We start from the raw sequence: 21,659 nt of genomic DNA, 5'->3' as shown, positions 1-21,659 counted from the left end.
TTGCATTCATAATGGGCCTGAACTGTGCATCCAGAGCCTGCTGTGTGTATATGTTTGCTCCTGAGGGAGCGCTATTCGTAAAGGGTTCGCCTTGGGTGTTCCCAAATACGGGCGGTGTACTATTGAGAGGTGAGGGGAAACTGGGTGTTAAGGTTCCCAATCCCACTGGGGTAATTGCCCTTACCGCTGTTCCTGTTGGTGGCGGCTTCACTCCCGGTGGTGATAGTACCCCGGGGGACGCGTCATCATTGGCTGTTGCGGCACTCCCGATGGTGATACCACTCACAGATCTAGCCTAGTTACCAAATCCTGTGGGAAGATTTTTCCCTGGTTCCCCTTGTGCGCTTTCTGATTTGGCGTACGCTCTGCCTTTTACAGGAGCATTCCCTTTTGGGACACTGCATCCATCCTGTCCTTGAAGGCACGGCTGTCCTTTCGCAGGATCTCGTTGTTCTTCTGTAGGCTCTCTACAACACAGTGCAAAGTGTTCATGTTTTGGAGTAGCTGTTGCCACGCATCCGGTGGTGCTGATCCAGCGCGCTGAGAAACCACTGGCGTTCCTGCTGATCAGACTGGGCTGCTTTCCCTGTTAGACATTGTTTGGCCATGCACCCCTGGCACCTTACTTGCCCGCTTTGATCCCACATCTAAGGTTCTGGTTGAATGCGGGGGCTTAGCTGGTACTAAAGTCGTCTTGGATATCTGGCTAATGGTAACCGTCCTGCTATTGAGGGCCACTAACTCTATCGTCCCTGTTGCGGCTGGAAGGGTCTGTGCCGCAGGCTGTGAGATAGAACCTGCAACGCTGGAGGTGGAACTTCGGGCACTGGACGTATTATGATTGGATCCCGACATGCTTGGACGTACTGCTTGGAAGGTTGACTTTATAATATGACCACAGTGCCCCACGGTGGGCGCAAAATTGTTTTGGTAAAAATTTACCTAATAGTCACTTTGTCTTTAGATGGGTTAAAGCGGTCTATTTCTAGTCGATTTTAAGGTAGTGTGGGTGTACTTATAAAATGAAGGAAAAAAAATAGGAATTGCAAAAAAGTAAAGGACACAAGAAATTGGTGATGCGGAAAACCCGAATGTGAGAAAACTGCGGAGGGAGTCGGTATCCCACCAAATGTATGCACTATGACTTATGGGGTACTGAGGAGGAACAATGTAATGATGCAATTATAATGAAAAATAAAGTATAATGCCCTTGTATGATGATGAGTGGTATTTTCTGGAGTGGAGACTTGAAGTGTGAGTGAGTGATTGAATGAATGAATGTCCTCGTTGCTTTGCCGTTGCTTCATATTTATAGCTGTTCCTTTTGACCCGCTCCTCCTCAGCGCCTACTCCCTATTTCTGCTCAACTTCCCTATTTTTGTGGGATTTTTTTTATTTAACCGAGTCTCGTGGGTTTTGTTCAGCTTGCGTGGGACTGCAACTTTGTGTGGAGTTTGCTTAAGATATTTTCTGGCCACGTCATCAATCCGTTGCTCTTGCTTTGCTCCAATGATCGATTGCCACGTCATCAAGTGAATTTTAGGTAGAAAATTACCCAAACAAAGATCAAGTTTTCAACATCTCATTTTTAAAATAGGAAAAAGCAAAGAAAGAGAGAAAACATCTATAAAACAGTATAATAGTTATTGTGTACGATGGTTGTATGATGCAACGGGCCCGGGGGGAGGGGGGGGGGGGCGGGGGGATTGATCACCATGACCCTTTTATAAGAAACCAACCACTTTAAAAAAAAAAGATTTACTTTATAATTTATAAATAGTGGTCATTTTATAATCTAAATGATTATTTGATACATAGAAAATTGTTGATTACGGCCTTATAAAAACCAATTTTTGAAAATTACAGTGTTATAATTTTTTTTTTTTTGAAAATTACAGCCATAATATCACTTTTCTTTGAAAATTGCATCATGATCACGTTTTCGGTGAATTTTGTTAAAATGTGACCGAAATACCCTTGTCTATTTGTTTGCCTACTTACCCAGTTCGTTTCACTTTACCTCTCATTTAACCCTAAACCTCTCATCTTCCTCCACACTACTCTCTTAAATTTTTCCCAAAATTGAAAAACCCTAATTATTTTCAATTTGTAGAACATGACAATCATTGTAGGAATTAAATTTGTTGGTGTGCCAAAAAGGGTAAGAAACAAATGAAGAGAGAAACGGTACTCGAGCACAAACAAAGCGCTATTTCAGTTGTGGATAGCAGTCGGCTAGTGTTTTCAAGAAGCTACTCCCTCCGTCCCGGTCATTTGTTGCCCTTTGGTTTTGGCACAAAGACCAAGGAAAAAGAAATGAGTCAATAAATGACAAGTGGAACAAATTGAGTGTGAATGATCAAATTGTTCATCAAGTTCATTCTTAAAATAGAAAGGACAACAACTCATTGAGACACCCCAATATGGAAAAGGACAACAAATGACCGGGAGAGAGGGAGTATTTTTTAATTTTACCAACCTTGTCTTTCTCAACAACAGGTCAAAGACCGACAAGGGGATCTAGTTTCATTTTTTTTTTACTTCCGAATTTCTGAGGTGTTGTAAATCTTTTTTTTTGACAACGGAGGTGTAGTAAATCTGGTGTAATGATAATGTGTTTTAGTCTGTTGTTCGAAGTTCCATGCTTGCCATTGTAATTTGCAAGTCAAATGAGATTCTTGTGCGAATAGTGTTATAAGCATAACTATTCTCAAAGCAAATTAAACACATTAATAAAATTGAAAAACTTTAATTATTTTCAATTTGGGGAAATATGATCATAAAGAACACTAATTAATTTTAAGAGAAAATGGATATAATAGAATTACAATTAAATTAAATTGATTAGGGTAGAATGTGAATAAAAGAGACGGATTAGATTAGGTAATATTATTGGTGAAGAAGAAATAGAGAATTAGAGAGGAGATGGAGTTATGAATTGTTAAGAAGAGGATAAACATAAGAGGTTGTTATAGGTTGAAGGTATTTTCGTCCTTAAAAATGAACTTAAGTTACAAAAATTCAAACTTGTCTCAATATTCCACCGGAGTAAGATTTTTGGTTGCAATTTCTGATCAAAAGTGTTATTATGACTATAATTTTCAAAAATAAATTTATAAAACTGTAATTTTCAAAAAATGGTTTTATAAATCTGCCATTAACAATTTTGTCTTCGATGCACTATTTATCATAAAATTGTCAGTATGTGCCTATGAAGAGCGTTACTATGAGCCTCACAATTCCATAGCTGGCGACGCAAAAGTGTGTCGACCCCATAAATCCTTTTTGCTCAAACGCAATTGGATAATGGCCTACAAATAGCCTACGTTTGCTATAACAATCCGTCTTATTGTAGATGTACACTATCCGTCTAAAGTTATAAGCGGATAATATCCCTTTCACAAAAAATAAGTGGAGTATCAATTTTTCACCCACTTGCACTATCTACACTCATTTTGTGAGAGAGACACTATCCGTCTACAGCTTTAAACGGATAGTGTCTGTCTAAAGTGAATTTGTTTTTGCTATAAATACCCTCATTTTCTCATTCTCCTAATCAACCTTAATTAGAAGCACAAGCATTGCACTTAGCATATAATTAACTTAGGTTTCTTATTTTAAGTTTAAACGCTTTTTTGCCTTTTTCATCAATAGCAAGAGTGAAAGATGTTTTTTTATGTGTCTACTTTGAGCATTGGAATTGTGTTAATTGTTTTTGGGTATATGTTGGTGAAAAAGTTTCATCAATGGAGACTTTTAAGACAATATGGAGTTAAGCTTCCACCTGGTTCTTTGGGTTGGCCTTACATCGGAGAGACTCCTCAACTTTTCTCTCAAAATCCACATGATTTCTTCATCACTAGAGAAAAAAGGTTTGATTTATCATTTTTTATCGATTTATTTCGGACACTGTTTTGTACGTACGTTTCCTTGTTCTCGCCATTATTTTCTCCAAATTTATTGGTTATTTCTATAGGTAATTAGGTATTTATCATCCACAATAAATATAAGAAGATATCTTACTCTGATGGTTAAGATTGAAATTTTGTGAATTATAGATCAACAAATTTAGATCCCCTAAACAATATTAGGGTATATATCTTCACTAGGGCATGCATGCAACGTGTGCATATATAAAACACAAGCATTGTGCATTTTTATATACCTTAAGGGATGAACATTCACCCATATGTAATCTAGATTCTAGTCTAGTCATAGTTTTCGTTTCACAAAAAAGTGATCATTTAATGATAAAAAGTTAACTAAAATTACACTTTCTAAGTTCTAACAATAATCTTGATAGTAACTTTTTATCAGAAAATGTTCACATTTTATCCGTCTTAATTTTAGACAGATTCAACTGCCTAAAATGAGAATTTGCGTTTTAGTTAAATGTTATCGGTTTTTTTTTTAACGTGGCTAATGTTAGATACAATTTTAGTACAAAAACCTAACTTGATGTTTATGTGAATCTTATTATATATAGGTACGGAGACGTATTTAAGACCCACATATTAGGTTGTCCATGCATCATGTTAGCAAGTCCAGAGGCCGTAAAGTTCGTTTTGATGACAAAAGCTAGCTTGTTTAAACCTACTTACCCAAAGAGCAAAGAAAAGTTGATTGGTAAATCGGCTATCTTCTTCCAACAAGGTGGATATCATGCTCAAATCCGGAAATTAGTACAAGCTTCTCTTTCACTCGACACCATTAAACCTCTTGTTTCCGATATCGAAGCCATTGCCAAATCTACCTTGGATTCATGGGCTCACGGTCGTCAAATTCATACCTTTAATGAATTGAAGAAGGTATGGCCTCCCATCCATTTCAATATTTCGAGAATTTTCGTGGTCCTTATTTTGAATACTTACTTTTACCGTAAGTAGATTATTAATTATACCGAGTTTTGATTACTTTTAAGAGTACAACTGTCTGTGTAGTTCACGAGTTTATAATAAAAAATTTAACTTCTATTTTAAAGATTATTAGTTTTATAATAAAGTTTTTGAATTCGTTCGCTTAAATATTAAACTAATAAAATATTACAATATAACTCAAACATTATACATATATTCAGTTAATTTTGAGTTTTAACGTTAAAAATTAAAATGTACTCTGTAACTTATAAATTTTAAAAGTTCAATAAAAATTCACGTAAGCTCAGTTGCTAAAATAAGGTCTAATGTAATACATGAGACGATGCATATTTCTTTTATATCCGTACTTTTAATAGACAACCAACATTTAAAACTGTCTCGTATAACCTAAATTCTTTTATATCTCGTTTGAAATTAACCTAAATTCTTAAGTCATTTTGATACCTTTTACTTCTATTAGCCTAATAATTATCTTACATTTAAAACTGTCTCATATTACGTCTCTAAAATTTCGCATGTGCACGCATGTAGGTAGGAGTAGAAGTTGCTAGTAAGGTTTATTCTAGAAAAAATCATTTTGATTTGATATTAGTTTTATATGATAAGACTTTGTTTCTTATATATTTGGTTTCTAAATTAAGAATTGTGATTGGTTGCAGTTCACTTTCGATGTCGCAGTCTTGACAATCTTTGGTGAGCTGGAGGATTATTACAAGAACGTCCTTAAGGAAAACTACGTTACCCTAGATAAGGGTTACAATTCTTTTCCTACAGTTATTCCTGGTACCCGTTACTTCAATTCTGTTATGGTACGGTTTTTTTTTTTTTTTTTTTTTTGAATAATTGTACTTATTACTCGTCTATCATTTATTCACGGTACAATTCTTTATAAGTTTTGATACTATTTTCATTATTGTACTCTAATATACAGTAAATGGTTAACCGTTGCTGATTTAATGAATTTGAGGTTATTTCATCAAGATTTCGGTTTAGTGACAAGATATTGAGAAATTTTGTGCTTTAGTAGACTGAATTTTGAGCAAAGTTTCATTTTGGTTATCCCACTTTTAACAAATTGAAAGTTAATTTTAATAATAACTCGTTTAAGATTAATAATGCGCAAATGGAAGACGAATTTTCATACAATTTTTATGTAAACTACTCTGTATTTTCTACTGTAATTTGTGATTATTAAAATGAAATTAGGTTAAATTAAATGATTACACTATAATTGAAAAACTTGAAGGCAATCAAAATGAAATTAAACAAATACTCCGTATAATTTTGATGAAATTTAGTTTAAAGTGTATCTAAGTCACCAAAGTACCTAAAATAGGATTTGAATGTAGGCTCAAAAAAACAAAATATATATGAGTTTACCGAAGCAATTAGCTATGAAAATAATATTAATACTTTGAATTAAAGAAATTTAAGTAGACAATGTCACCTTAAAATATGTGGTCTCATGAAAGACGTTCTGTCTCACAATATTACAATTTAAAATAAAATGGTATCAGAAGTACGTAACCAAATGTTTGTTATTTACCTCAAAAAAAAATGTTTGTTATTGATAAAAATTGCCATGGTTTACCATAAAATGGGTAACCTCGTTATGAAAACGTGTACAACATGGAAAAGTCATGTTAAGTCACGATCAATAATAAAAGGGTTATGAAAAACCCATAAAGAGTTACGGAAAAAGTGATGTCTTAATAACTTATCAATAAAAGGCCATCAATCTCTCACAAGCCTTATTGCTACTCAAAATTAATTAGTTTAATGTCACTCATATATTTCATATTTGTGCATAATCCAGGCAAGGAAGAAATTGGGGCAAATTATTCGGGAAATTATAAATGAGAAAAGAGAGAAAAGATTGGCAACAAACGACCTTTTAGGATGCCTCTTGAACTTTGAAGATAAAGATGGAAAAACATTAACAGAAGATCAAATAATTGATAATGTCATTGGTGTTCTGTTTGCTGCCCAAGACACTACGGCTAGTATCTTAACTTGGATTTTCAAGTACATCACTGATGATGACACTTTACTTAGCCAAATACAGGTAAATTTTTCGCCCCTCCTAACTCCAAGCATGCATACATGATTAATATTTGTGTACGATAACAAGTTGGAATGTTTGCATACAAGTACACATATGTCAGCTAACTCAGCTGGCTATCTAGACGTTGAACTGGTGATGATACCCACAACCGAGGTTTGAATTTCACTCGGTTAATTTGGATTAATATTACCCTCTTTAAGCCATAAAAGCTATTGAGTGGGCTTGTTTTATTACAAGTAGCTAAATGAATTCTATAAATCGTCAGAGGGAGCAAAAGGCAATTTATGAAGCAAATGACAACGGAAGGCGACCATTAACATGGGCACAAATAAAACAGATGCATGTCACGCATAGGGTAAGTAGATTTATTTAGTAGAATAATGTCAAATAATTTTCGAACTTTACAATAATATCATCTTTTTTTTTTTTACTTCACCTATAGAATAATGAATAGATGATCAATTTAATTAATTAGTTACTTATTGACTTATTGATTATGCAACTTTAGGTCATATTGGAGAGCTTAAGGATGGCCAGCATCATATCTTTTACTTATAGAGAAGCAGTTGAGGATGTCGTATACAATGGTAAATAATTTTGTTATTTCATTTTTAGAGATCCTAAAATTTGGTATGAGTACATTTTTTTTTTCCCTTCCGAACCAAATAAAATCCTAGATTCACCACTGATTTGATTTTTTCATGTTATAATTGTCGTACCCTTACTTTTCTTTTTCTCAAAAGGTATTTGAATATAATGCAGGTTACCTAATTCCTAAAGGGTGGAAGGTACTACCTTTATTTCGAAACATACATCACAATTCTGCCTTTTTTGACAATCCGCAAATATTTGATGCTTCCAGATTTGAGGTATGTCAATTTCCTCGCCCTATTTCCATGAGGAGTAGGGTTTCATATAATATACGGAGTAGAACCTTTTTTTTTTTTTTTTTTTAATAATGCTCAAAATAAATTAATGTAACTGCAGGCGGGTAAGAAACCCTACGTATATATGCCATTTGGTTATGGATCTCATGCATGCCCAGGAAATGAAGTCGCCAAATTAATGATCCTCATTTTCATCCACCATCTTGTAACTCACTTCAGGTACATTTCATATATACTCCATTTGATTAAAGATACAATTTATTTTCTATTTATTTTAGTTTAGTTTAGTTTATTTTATTTTTTTTTATGACGAGGGGTTGAATCCCCCCGGGTCCATGCATTCCCGCACCACCACATGGACCATGTAAGCCACCCCCTTTGGGGGCTGCAGTAGCCAAGTGATCATCGCCCCAGCTGGTAGTCGAACCCGGGACCTCTCAACTCCTGCACTTCTGCAAGTTTCAAGGTTTAACCCGGCTACCACTGGACTAACACCACTTGGTTTTAGTTTAGTTTATTTATACTATCTATCATATCTAGTACTTTATCACATTGAGGTGGAATGATATACACTTCATCCTTAAATGGGCTGATATTATCGGACAATGTTTGCGTCCCACTTGACCGTATGTACCGAGTCTAAATATCATCCTCTCATATACTTCATTTTAATAGACCTTATATTACGTCTAGGTGAGGACATGACACTAAGACGCGATACCCCTCTTAATGACTCGACCATATCTCAACCCGATTATCTAACCTAATCATGCACAAAATTAAAGGCATTATATGCTTCTGGAATAAACTTGTTAACAAAAGAACAAAAGAAAAATTGTACACTATCTACTGCTCACTTTTCACGGCCACCCCATTAATTTTGAGGCCGTACTCTCACACGTACTGAATTGTTGCTTTCTCATTTATAAACAAAGAATGTAGTTTTCAAAGGGAACAGCCTTCTAACTCCTCATTTCGTGGTTCATATTGTTTCATAGTTGCCTCATTTTTTTTGAAACTGAAATATTGTGGTTTAGTTAAAAAAAAAAAAAAAATCCTCCTTATCTTTTACTCCCTCCTATTCCGAATAACCGGGGAAGTGGTGATTGACCCCCATAACTTTGTACAATTGTGAAATTAACCCCCATAACTTTTAATTAGAGTAATTTGGCCCAATAACTTACCTAATAAGTGAAATTAAACCCCTTTATCAAAATCTCACGATAAATTCAATTTATCATATCAAAAAAGTAAAAAATAGTTATGTTTTTATGAAAAATACAAAATAAAGTTTACAAAAAAATAAATTAAAAAAAAAAATTAGATAAAAAAATTAAAAATACTTTACGATAATCAAACAATTATTATTTTTATATAAAGTACATATTTTTCAACGTTTTTTACAATTTTAGTAAAAAAATTGCAATTGCAAAATATTTTGTTAGGTAGTTGTGTTAAAATTCAAAGTCGGAATAAAAGATTTTCATGATAAAAAATATAAACAATATAATAAAAGGGTAAACCAATATTCAAAATACTCTATTTTTCAACATTTCAAAAAAATTCACAAAAAAATGTTAATTGTTTGTTTTTTTCAAAAAATCATACCGAATTACATACGTATGTAAAAAACAATTGAAAAAATATTTTGCAATTGAATTTTTTTACAAAAATTACAAAAACATGTTGAAAAATCTGTACTTTATATAAAAATAATAAATTGTTTGGTTTTGTAAAGTATTTTTAATTTTTTCTATCTAATTTATGCTATTTTTTTGTATTTTCTTAAAAACATAACCATTTTTACTTTTTTAATATGATAAATTGAATTTCTCGTGAGATTTTGATAGAGGGATTTAATTTCACTTATTATGTAAGTTATGGGGCCAAATTACTCAAATTGAAAGTTATGGGGGTTAATTTCACAATTGCACAAAGTTATGGGGGTCAATCACCACTTCCCCGTCCGACCCTAACTGTCCTATTTACCATTTCCATCTATTCACATAACTGTCTCATTTGCCATATTTGGACATGTTTTTTTGACTTTCCTACCCTTGACTCTTTTATTTATTTACCACTCCAACCACCCATAAACCATCATATTCAATACTTTTCATTATTTAACTCCTATATTCTTACCCTTATACAATATTTTTCATTATTTTAACTTCATTCCTTAATTTTCGTACTTTTCATTATTTTAACTCCATTCCTTAATTTCCGTGCCATTATCCAAATGAGACAGTTATTCGGAATAGGAGGGAGTATTTACTTTAATAGAATGGTAAATTAGGTAAACAAATAATTAAGATGGCGCCCATGGTGGATATAGAAGCAAAACAACATGTACTTCCTCCGTCCCGGTCATTTGTTATCCTTTTCCATATTGAGGTGTCTCAGTTAATTGTTGTCCTTTATATTTTAAGAATAAACTTGATGAGTAATTTGATCATTCACACTCAATTTGTTCCACTTGTCATTTAGTAATTAGACCTCTTCCTCTTTCCTTAGTCTTTGTGCTAAAACCAAAGGATAATAATTGATCGGAACAGAGGAAGTAATTATATAGCGGTTGAATCACATTATTTTTCATGTACTTAAATGTGTCACTCTAATGACAAGACAATATCTGATATGAAAAAAATTATTTTAGTTCATCTATGTCGAGTCTAAGGTTTTGACAACGTTTATATTGTAACCAATATGGAATCAATAATAATATAATTCACAATATGATAATATTGTAATAGTCTTAGATAAAATAATATAGATTTAGATATTACCTTTATAAATTAGACGGAGTATATTATAACTGATGATGTAAATTTATCATGTCTTGTGCGTGTAGGTGGGAAGTAGTAGGATCTAAGGAAGGTGTGCAATATATGCCGTTTCCGGTACCGGAAAAGGGACTTCCGGCCAAGTTTTGGAGAATACTTCTTAACTACAGTTAATCCATGCAACATAACGTATTGGTGTTAATTATCTCTCCATTGCATGGCGTAGAAATAGTGTTTTGGAGTTGAGATTAAACTCGTCAGAATATTCTTGAAATTGCAAGCGCGAGAATGAATGACACGACTAAGTATATGTGAGGTGCATTGCTAAGTGTATCTACAATTGTTAGCAGAGTATAGAATTGTAAATTACGAGCATGAAATTGTTAATTCCAGTCACTAAAGAATTAAGAAGTTGTCCTTGGCCATTTTGTTAGTTGTTGTGGCTAATTAAGTTCGATTTTTTTTTTTTTTTTTGTTAAACTGTAAGCTTTTCATTGATAATAGCATAATTTACATCACATTTTCAACCGACACCATACTAATTTGAGTGCAAATGTTTAAATTAGATGCACCTTAGACAACCTCTTTATAAGTTCGGCCACATGGTTTACACTGAGTAAAACGATTTCTAATGACTCCCTGAATTTGTTGCACAAGGATTGTGGGTCTTAGTACACACTGGTACAGTCGAGCATCATTCCTCTGTATCCAGATGAAGTACCAACTGGTCAGAACTGCAGCAGTTGAAACACTTTTCCAGAGCTTGTTCCATCTTCTATTAGCAAGTGACAAGAAATTGCCCTCTTTGCTAACATCAGTACTTGACCAATCCCCAATTCTCTGTAATACTTCATGGCTGTACTTACACTCAACAAACAAATGTAGATGAGTTTCAGAGTGCAGGTGACAGATGCTGAACAAGTCATCTGTACTGACCTGAAACCTGAACATTTTTTCCTTAAGCATAATAGATTCATAAACAATAAGTCATGCAATGAAGTTGTGTTTTGGGACTGCAAGAGGGCACCAGATGACCCTATGCCAGTCCACTTGATCTCTTTTCAACCTTAACCAGTAGTAGCAACCCTTACAGTATATACCCCAGAATTAAGACTCCAGTGACAATCAATAAACCCCTCAGACACAGTATCCTTGACACTGCATATTTTCCTCCAATACCAGATATGATGTAGAAACTACTCGAAATTATGGAATAGAACGATTTTGTGAACTGTTCGTTTTAGATTTTTAAGTATGCAGCGGAAATTAAATTGTTTATTTTGGTTTTTGTGTGATAATGAACGAAAATATAAAGGATATGACGTGAATAAACTCTCCTCCCTTGCAAGGAATTCGAACTCACACACGAGTGGTTTTGTGATTCTCACCTCGCAAGGATTGGCCCACACTCTAATCTCTCCATCGCAAGAAAGAAATAAGACACTTAAAACTCGCAAGCAATAAGCAACAAGAAAACTTGTATTGATTCTCAAACTCGATTGTGTAAAACTGAGTACAATGACCCTTATTTATACTAAACTAGTTCTCCTACTCTTACTTTAAAAAAGACAACGAAACTTTTCTAAATCATGCTGAAAACTGACGCCACAATCAGCTCCATAAAACCGACTCCTACTATGGCACAATTGCCTTATTACACTCTTGATAAGATTAGGAAAGAAACAATAAAGAAATAATAATACTACCTTAAATTTATTGACTAGAATAAGTAAAGCAGAAATAAGAAAACTAATAATCATAAAGCATCATCAGAACCGACCTTGAGAGCCCTCGGTTGGCGTGTTGGTTAAACCGACTCCACCCCGTCTCCGATCCATTGCTTCTCCATGTTATCATATTCATGACACTTGAGCCCATTTTCGAATCCTTCAGAAATGTGAGTTATATTTTGACTAATTAAGACTTCATTTTCATTTTCTTCAAGTGCTCCTGCATCACTCTCCCCTTCTTTTTGAGAATTTGACCTCAAATTATCGTCATCTAGGTATGATGACAAATCCCCAATATTGAATGTCGCACTTACACCTCCATACTCACTCGGCAGTTCTAGTCTGTAGGCATTAGTCCCATAGCTCTCAAGTATCTTGAATGGTCCATCGGCTCTTGGCATCAACTTATTCTTCCTTTTGGATGGAAAACGTTCCTTCCTTAAGTGTAACCATACTAAGTCTCCAACTTTGAAAACAGGTTGATTTTGATGTTTATTCACTTTCTCCTTGTATCTAGCATTAGCTTTTTTAATTTGTGCTTTAACTTGTTCACAAACTCGAAAAAATGCAGCTTGTCTTTCCTTTGCTTCGAAACTCATCACATCCTTGTTTGGGATAAGAACCAAATCAATAGGAAGATACGGATTCACCCCATAAACAATCTCGAATGGTGATCTTCCAATAGTCATTGACAGCGTGTGATTGTATGCTAACTCGACATGAGCTAATTTAACATCCCAATCTTTCGTACTCTTGCTCACCAACCTCGGTTTGTCCATCTGTTTATTTAGGATTTTTTTTTCTTGGTAAGTATTTCATGCCACTCACAGAAGGTCCTGTCTTTGACTCATTGTTCAGTTTATTTAGGATTTTTTTTCGTTCTATTTCCCTTCAAAATTTCCTTATTTATCCTATATTCGTTGGTTATTTTATTTGTCTCACCGTAGTTTATAGTAGAACCGTCTCATTGATCAGTTTATTTAGGATTTTTCTTTTCTTTCTATTTTCCTTCACAATTTCCTTATTTATCTTATATTCGTTGGTTGTTTTATTTGTCTCACCGTAGTTTATAGTAGAACTGTCTATATATATATTATCATTGATGTTTTTGATTTGTTTCGTCATATAATAAACAACTCTCTATAAAATATGGAGTGAGGCTATTGATTATTGAATAACAATGTATAATTATAATGAGACGAAGTGAAAAGCGGCCCGGGTCATTATCTTAGCCTAGCTTCGTCCCTGGATGGTCCTCCATCCAAACTCCGTTTTAACACGAGGAAATGGCCCAAATAGCTCAGCTATGTTATGTACGGTCTCAACTCTGGGATCCAATTCTATCTTGTAGGGATTGTGGCTAATTATGAAAGGACTCGGCTGGATTTGCACGACGTAATCATCTACTATTCCTTTTCGGCGCTTAATCATACTACAAATTCTTTGAAGCTCCGTGAACGGTACAGGTTTAAGCATGAAATCCCACGCTGGAGGTTTCCAAAACAGTTCGACATCAAATTTAGGGGACATCACTGCATTAGTAGACAAACATGCTCAATCATATTCGTATACCTTTTTTTATTTTTTATGATAATAAACCAAATATCACGGGTATTGTAAAATTCAATTGAAGTTATTTTAAAACTTAAAAGGCATGAGTCATTAGCGTAATGGAAAAACATTATATAGTGTAAGAAGACCTAATCGTCTATATGCTCAAAGAATAAAGACTCCCAAATTCCAATGGTTTTCTCTCCAAAATGCATTCACCAAAATTAGGAAACAAATGAAAACAATAATCTTTTTGATAAATAATATTTTACAATTAAACCCTAATCTTGTTTTTTTTTTTGAGGGAAACCTCTTATCTTTTCATTAAACTTAAAATTATGATCTTTTATTAAAATTAAATAAAATTGGTATAAAATTATAAACTATAAATTGTTAAATTTTACAGTAATGCAATCATTAATACTCTAGAGAACGACTTGAAATACTAATTCGTGACAAAAAAAAGTTCAATAATATAATTGCAGAAAAATTATAAAATTAAACCTTAGTTTTCTAGTAAAAAAAATATTTTCATTAAAATACACAATTTATAAATTTACTCAATTTTCTTTAATTAGTTTTTCGTTTCAAGTATTTCATTTTATATAAAAAATGATGAAGTGAAACATAAAAAATTAATGAGGTGCCAATTTAAAATTTATGAGTAATACTCAAAAAATAAAAACTATATATATACCTCTCATGCATTGAGCGGAATCCATACTAGTTAAATAGTATATATTGTTTAAGATGGTGCAATATGCGTTTAATGTTAATAAAACAGATGTAATTTAAATATTATATAATAATAGGCAAATTTAACAAAAGTAACTCAATCTTTGATATGTCTTTCAGAAATAACTCAACCTTTTAACTTGAACAATAATAATCCAACCTTTGTATTTTTGTCACAAAAATATCACAAAATATCACCTAAATTAATTTCTGCCTAATACTAAGAAATGATCTTTTGTAAAATAGTTTCATAAATTTTTATATAAAGTTACCTTTTGTGAAAGACATGTGCCACGAGAAAAAAATTTGTCACCTTTTAGTGAAAGAACCTCGCTTAAAATTACTCCCTCCGTCTCGATCAATTGTTATCTATTGTATTTAGCACAAAGACCAAAGAAATGCAAGTGAATGTCTAACAAAGTAATATAATTATTATTTCATCCACTTGCATACTACCTTTTACCTATAAAACTTATCATAAATAGAAATAGATAACAATTCACTGACAAACCCCAAAATGGAAATAGATAACAAATGACCGGGACGGGGAGTACAAATTTCTTAAGGAAGGAAAGTTGTGGAATCTTACTTTTAGTTGTCGGTAGGTCTTTATTATGTCTCAGATGCTCAAGTTGCTTTAATTCATCCATGTCGGGCATATGTGCGTCTAAAATGACAAGGTCGAACTTGTTCTTGTTCTCTCTTATTATCTTGAGAGCAATACTCACTTGGCTTGTTGTGGTGACTGCATTTATTAATATTATACCACGATAAAATCAGCCTAACTCCGATGGTTCTGCCCAAAAACATAGGCTTAAGAAAAAAAATCGACATGAACTACCAACACAAAATAAACTTTAAAACTCGAATTAACTCGAACTTGCGATAAGATTTATATATACATAATTTTCAGGTCAGTTCTTGAAATTTACATATGTAATTGTTCTCAAACATGGATTTGAAAAATAATCCTGATCGAAATTACCTAACTCGAATGACTTAAAACCCTAAATGACTCGAAACAACACACCTAAAAACCAGACTGAATCTTGAAGCGATCGGGATGACCCATCTAACTGAAGTCCTTAATATATGAAACCTCCAGTCTCCAGATGACCCAACCGAAAACCCTGCCTCGTTGACCTCTTTTCCAGGTTTAATCTTAATGTCATCACAAATACTTTGGAAGACTGTTTTATACAAAATTATCTTAAACTACCTATTAACTATCGCAATAACCTTATAAGATATAGTTAATAAAAATATTTTTTTTAAGATTATTAAGGTAAACATGTAGTATTATACAATAAAATTCGTGTACAACCACCTTACACTATAGCGCATCTTACTTACTATATATTAATCATCTAACCAAACGTTGACATGCCAGTTCATATTACAAGCATATATGATGTGTCAATCAATCAACAATATATTAGAATAAGATGCTTTTAATTAGGAAACATCATATTATACTGGCAAATTATCTGTTTTTCCATCCTCTATATACTAAAAGATTAACAAAGCTAGAATTTTCCCGCCTAAGTTTTGTGCCTAAGACGCAATATTATCCCTGAATTAATTCTATACCATAAATACTTTATGCTTATACTATAATTTGCGCACAAACGGAATTACAATATTTATAGTCATATTAATTACCATATACGGAGTATAAGATTCTCAAAAGGTTTGCTTCCTATCTCCATTTTGTTAAATAAGAAAAAATTTGCCTGCAAACTTCATTTACTTAAATAAGGAAACATATGAACATTAAACTACTAACTTTTCATTAAAATATAACTTTATATCAAATTAAAAAAAATTTTTAATTAGCATAAAAAAAAGTTTAAATACAAATTGATAATCTTTGTTAGAAAATGATTTTATGTATACTTTTTGTCTATAAAACAAAAATATAACTGATATTATTAGTTCGTGAAAATAAAAAAATCAGTAAAATAAGTTGAGAAATTTACAAAATAAAATTATTAGTTTTGTGATAAAAAAATTCATTAATATATACTATGGTTCATGACATTTTAAATGTAAAAATGAGTTAATTAATAGTAGATTTATTAAATGTAAAAATACGTTACCGACAGCATTTTAATTACAACTTTCTCTAATACAATTCTCTACAAGTGCCGTTCTATAGCACGGGATCTATACTAGTAATCAATTAATACAATTTTTAACATTAAATTCAAATTCATAAAGGTCAAATTAGGGTAATAATTACAAAACTAATATGATCGTTTGATTTATTTATGGGAAACAATTTACGTAAAACGACTAATAATATAACATGCGCAATTCAACGTATATTATACTTAAAAAATAATATCATTACAAAAAGATATAAACTTAAAATAATATAGTTATGTATGAAGTTAAAAAAAAAATTAACCCCTGGAAATTCTAATTTTTTCCATAAGAATTTTTATTTTTCTAGAATAGTTTGATCTACCAAAGTTTAACAATCAAATTACGTATGTAATAGCTTTCAAAAAATATACTCCCTCCTATATCGAATAAGTGTCCCATTTGGATAATGTCACAAAAATTAAGGAATAAGGTTAAAATAATGAAAAGTATTGTATATGGTTAGAATATAGGAGTTAAATAATGAAAAGTATTTTTTTTTTGAAGAAAAATAATGAAAAGTATTGAATATGATGGTTTATGGGTGGTTAGGATGGTAAATAAAGAAAAGAGCCAAGGGTAGGAAACTCAAAAAACATGTCCAAATATGACAAATGGGACAGTTAATTATGTGAATAGATGGAAATGTCAAATGAGACAGTTATTCAGATTAGAAGGGAGTATATTAAAACGTATATTAGGCTTCGTATGATGTATAATAATGAAATCTGACTCCGAGAGTCGAATTCGTACTGCTGCCAAAAAAAAAACAAATTTGGACGATTTGTTAACGTCAAACTATGTCGAGTCTATATGTTGTTTTTAACATCGTCTTAGCATTATTTCCGGTCAAGGAAAGTCAAGACTTAGACGAAGGCTAAAGAGCAGACTCCAGTAGAAACCGCACCCTGCGACTTTCACTTCTCCCAAGCCTATTTTGTCCGCCTTAAGTCTCATACGAAGCCTAATATACGTTTTAATCTACACAATTTTTTTTTATAAGGTAATGAAACTAGATTAATCGGAAATAACCCTATATCATTCTTGGGATATGTGCAACTCTATGGTGTTGTTTGGCCAAGCTTCAAAAGTGTTTTTGTAATTGAAAAAGTAGAAGCTTGGCCAAACACGGTAAATTAGAAAGTTTTAAAAGTTTTTTTGAAAAGTCAAAAACTAATTATTCACCCCCAAAAGTAGAAATAGATATTTACTATTTCTACTTCTACTTCTACTTTTCACATAAAGAACCAAAAAAAAACAAACAAAGGTTGTATTAAAGTATTTAGGCCAAACACATAAATTTTATGAGAAGCCGCTTTTACAAAAATACGGCCAAACAACAAATTTTTTTTCAAAAAGTTACTTGTGAATAAACTTCTTTTAAAAAGGAAAACCCATTCTACATCAGCAAGACCAAACAACACCTATATATAGCTGAGAAGTTGAGAAGGTAAGATCATCATATCTTTTACTCCCTTCATTCAAGTCCAAATACAACAAGGTCAGGTCCCACTACACACTTGCCAAAGCAAGATTTGCGACGTAAATATTTTCAATTTTACGTTATAAAATAATATAAAAGTTTGATATTCTAATTGCATTTACAAAGACGAATTAAACAAGATTACACATGAATATGGGGGTGTTTGGCCAAGCTTTCTAAGTGCTTTTCTAATTGTAAAAGTAGAAGCAGGGTCAAACACTATAATTTAGGGAGATAAAAAACTACTTTTGAAAAGTCAGAAGTTAATAAAAAGCTACTAGAAACAGAAGCACCAAATTGATGATTCTGCTTCTACTTCTCCCAAAAACTCTTAGGATTATGGAAACTAAAAAAAAAAAAAACTAAAAAGCAGTAGTAGGCCAAACACATCAATTTGTTAAGAAACTACTTTTTACAAAAGTTAGGCCAAACAACCACAACTTTTTCAAAAAGTAGTTTATGAAAAAACTCATTCTAGAAAGTAAAAGCTATTTCACATAAACTAGGCCAAACAACACCTATATTTTCTCTTATATATTGTTAGGAATATCGAATATTCTCTTCGAACATGAATAGTGGTAAAATATAAAATGTTGTATTTGGTCTTGAATAGAGGGAGTATCATTTTACATCTTGCATTAGGTTAATCTTGTAGTGACCAAAATTTAATCTTTCCGTTTTTCAAGTTAATCTTTCTTCAATATTTGGGGAATATGAGGAGCTAATTTTCTCATTTGTTGGTGTAAGTTAATCAAAGTATCCAATTTTTGCATTTTAAGACTCTTCAATCTCTTTTAATTTATCTACCGCTCTTTCTTTGTTCTTAATTTCAAATGTTAAGTGAATGAATGTGTAACTTGATCATCCTTGCATCTTGTTTACTTAATTAGTGCAAATTCTAGAGAAATAGTCTAATTTATCTAGGATTTTTTGAAGCAAACTTGTTGTATGTTGATTTGGTTTAAATGATTCATATAACAAGTAGGAAAGAAAATGTCTTTTCTTGTAAATAATTATTAACTTAATAAAAAATTAGTGTAGATCCCCGTACTACAGCACGATATTTTTTAGTTTTGTTTCATAAATAGACATTCTTATTAAATTAATTGCATAAATTAAATATACCTAATGTTATAATGTACTAATATAATCTTAGTAAGAGGTAGAAAATGAAAGTTTATTACAATGAAAGACACTTTAATTTAAGTTATTTTTGTCTAAGACCATTTTTACTTTACTATAAAAATTAACTCTATAATGTTATATCATTGCATGAAACTAATTTATGACATTAAATTAAAATTAAGCGATGTAAAAATGTAAAATTTAATTAAAACGCTTATAAACCTTATAACAAAAACAGATAAAAACAGTATACCACGCACTTAAAAAGACGATTTACGAATAGTTAGACTAATATTTTTTTTATTAAAAAAATACATAAAAATTGCTGCGTCCTTTAAAATATACACCATATTGATGAAGAATAATATAAGAAACAGATTTTACGTAATTTTAGGGTCTAAGTTATGACAATAATTATGTTAAAGACTGCATAAGAAGAAGTTTGCGTAATTTTAGAGTGGAAATGACGAAAAATAATATCTATGGAAATGGAAATGATTGCATAATAAATTATGAATTTTAATGAAGAAGTCATAAATATGAATTTTAGTTATTAAGAGATTAGAGTTTAATTATAAGAATATATTAATTTAGAAGATAATAATGTAATGAAAAAATAATAATTTGTTACCTTATTTAGCTAGATGCCTTTTGGAGGGAAAACTAAGAGAATTTTTATTCTTTTAGCAGTGGGGGATATTAATTTCGAATATCCACATGGTGGTTAAGCGGGTGAGAGACGATAATCCATATCTCACCCTAAATCCACTCATATCCATATCCTACCCTAAATTCGAAAAAAATCGTCATCCATATCCCACCCATTTAATTATCCACCGGGTAAAAGTGGGACTCCCATCCCTAATAACCATATTAACCCATCTCAATTTCCATAACATTTTTTTCTTTCGAAAATCTAGTTTTTAGGCTTAAATTAATCATTTAATCTGCATCCCAAATTGAAAATACATGAAATGAATAGCTAAAAAGGTAAACAAGAAAATCAAACCATGAATTTTGCACTTTCTCAAGTTAGTCTCAAGAAGCCTCAGATGAACCAGATCATTGTCAACGGCCAAAACTCTCACTTTCGTAGAAAAATGATCATGGGGTTGATCATGATCCCCTTGTTTTTCGACCGCCTTTTTTCTCCCCAAAATTTCCAAATAATGGAAATTTTTTGAAGCAAATTTATCATCTTTCTCGACTTGTAATATCTGTTTTAGTTTTATTCTAAAAATGAACAGAACCCAGAAGCAGAGAAATATAACACCATATTTTATATAGTAGTCCATGAATCACGAATATAATGCTTTATTATGTTTTGAAAGAGAATTGTGGAACCAAGATGATATATTTTTATTGCATGAATGACCTCCAATTGACGATTACATGTGAATAATTTATTATTAGTAGTAGTAAAAATAAGAATTCAAGTCTATTTTTAAGATCTTAGTATAGTATAACTAACGAACTAGAATTAAGGACGATATAACACCTCCAAACCATACTTTTGTCCCAAATACTACTATACATCTACTTGTATAATTGGTAAGTATTGTACAGTCACTATATATATTTATCCGAATTTATGTGTAATTTTTCCGAATTTACTGATAGATGAACCATCTTAACCAATATATTTATCCGAATTTATGTGTAATTTTTCCGAATTTACTGATAGATGAACCATCTCAACCAAACCTTAAGGTGATGGTTGAGGCCCAACTATTATAAATATTCCTATTACGCTCCCTCACTCAAATGCCCATTAGGCTTGAAGAGTGGTTGGTTGTGCACCGGCTCCCCCGTACCGTGTGCTGGAATTCCACTTCGAGTTTTTGAGGAGTTTTTAGGTTGCCAGGATTTGAACCCGTGATCTTCGGTCACACTGGCTCTGATACCATGATAGATGAACCATCTCAACCAAAACCTTAAGGTGATGGTTGAGGCCCAACTATTATAAATATTCCTATTATTTACAACATAACTCAAATTTTATAAAACAAAACTCAAAAACTTTAGTTTAGAGCTCGAATTCTACACCATACAATTAGTGATATGCGATGTTCATCCCTAAAGTCATCATTCACGTACCCCGGTGTTTTATTACCGAGTACTCGGTATTATTTATCACATGACATAACTGTTGTAGTCTAGGGCCATTTAAACATGCATTATTATTACGAAATAAGGGAAGTATTGTGAATGATTGGTGTCTTGTATTCCTATAAGACGTAAGCATACTTATATATTGTTGGAGGCAATATTCTCCGAA

At 32.2% G+C, this 21,659-nt stretch overlaps 1 protein-coding gene and 1 long non-coding RNA gene across 3 annotated transcripts; one reads left to right on the top strand and one right to left on the bottom strand.

The window, feature by feature from the left end:
* Window positions 1-3,348: 3,348 nt before the first annotated feature.
* On the top strand, window positions 3,349-11,045 carry LOC141642295 (abscisic acid 8'-hydroxylase 4-like). Of its 2 annotated transcripts, XM_074451067.1 has the most exons (10): window positions 3,349-3,872; window positions 4,487-4,808; window positions 5,537-5,686; window positions 6,694-6,942; window positions 7,208-7,297; window positions 7,451-7,529; window positions 7,705-7,811; window positions 7,930-8,048; window positions 10,078-10,096; window positions 10,153-10,229. In XM_074451067.1, exons 1-9 carry the CDS (start codon window positions 3,667-3,669, stop codon window positions 10,088-10,090), a joined length of 1,335 nt encoding a protein of 444 aa, XP_074307168.1. In that variant the 5' UTR covers window positions 3,349-3,666; the 3' UTR covers window positions 10,091-10,096; window positions 10,153-10,229. The 2 variants fall into 2 exon arrangements, with proteins under 2 accessions (XP_074307168.1, XP_074307167.1); XM_074451066.1 differs by lacking the exons at window positions 10,078-10,096; window positions 10,153-10,229 and adding an exon at window positions 10,681-11,045.
* A 2,363-nt stretch (window positions 11,046-13,408) lies between these two features.
* LOC141628461 (uncharacterized) lies at window positions 13,409-20,764 on the bottom strand. The gene is made up of 3 exons (XR_012537135.1): window positions 20,391-20,764; window positions 15,218-15,373; window positions 13,409-13,874 (listed from the first exon to the last, which is right to left on the bottom strand). It is a non-coding gene; the product is annotated as an uncharacterized LOC141628461 (long non-coding RNA).
* Window positions 20,765-21,659: the final 895 nt, after the last annotated feature.

Source organism: Silene latifolia, chromosome 2 (assembly GCF_048544455.1).
Source record: "Silene latifolia isolate original U9 population chromosome 2, ASM4854445v1, whole genome shotgun sequence".
Lineage (NCBI taxonomy): Eukaryota > Viridiplantae > Streptophyta > Magnoliopsida > Caryophyllales > Caryophyllaceae > Silene > Silene latifolia.
The sequence above is the reverse complement of the archived record's forward strand: the minus strand, read 5'-3'. Positions and strand labels throughout refer to the sequence as shown.

What these genes read in the sequence shown, in the direction of transcription:
- LOC141642295 (XM_074451066.1), top strand. Translation starts at nt 3,667, where the DNA reads ATGTTTTTTTATGTGTCTACTTTGAGCATTGGAATTGTGTTAATTGTT. An exon ending in TTCATCACTAGAGAAAAAAG is followed by an intron (nt 3,873 to 4,486) that starts GTTTGATTTATC and finishes TATTATATATAG; the next exon opens with GTACGGAGACGTATTTAAGA. An exon ending in CTTTACTTAGCCAAATACAG is followed by an intron (nt 6,943 to 7,207) that starts GTAAATTTTTCG and finishes ATAAATCGTCAG; the next exon opens with AGGGAGCAAAAGGCAATTTA.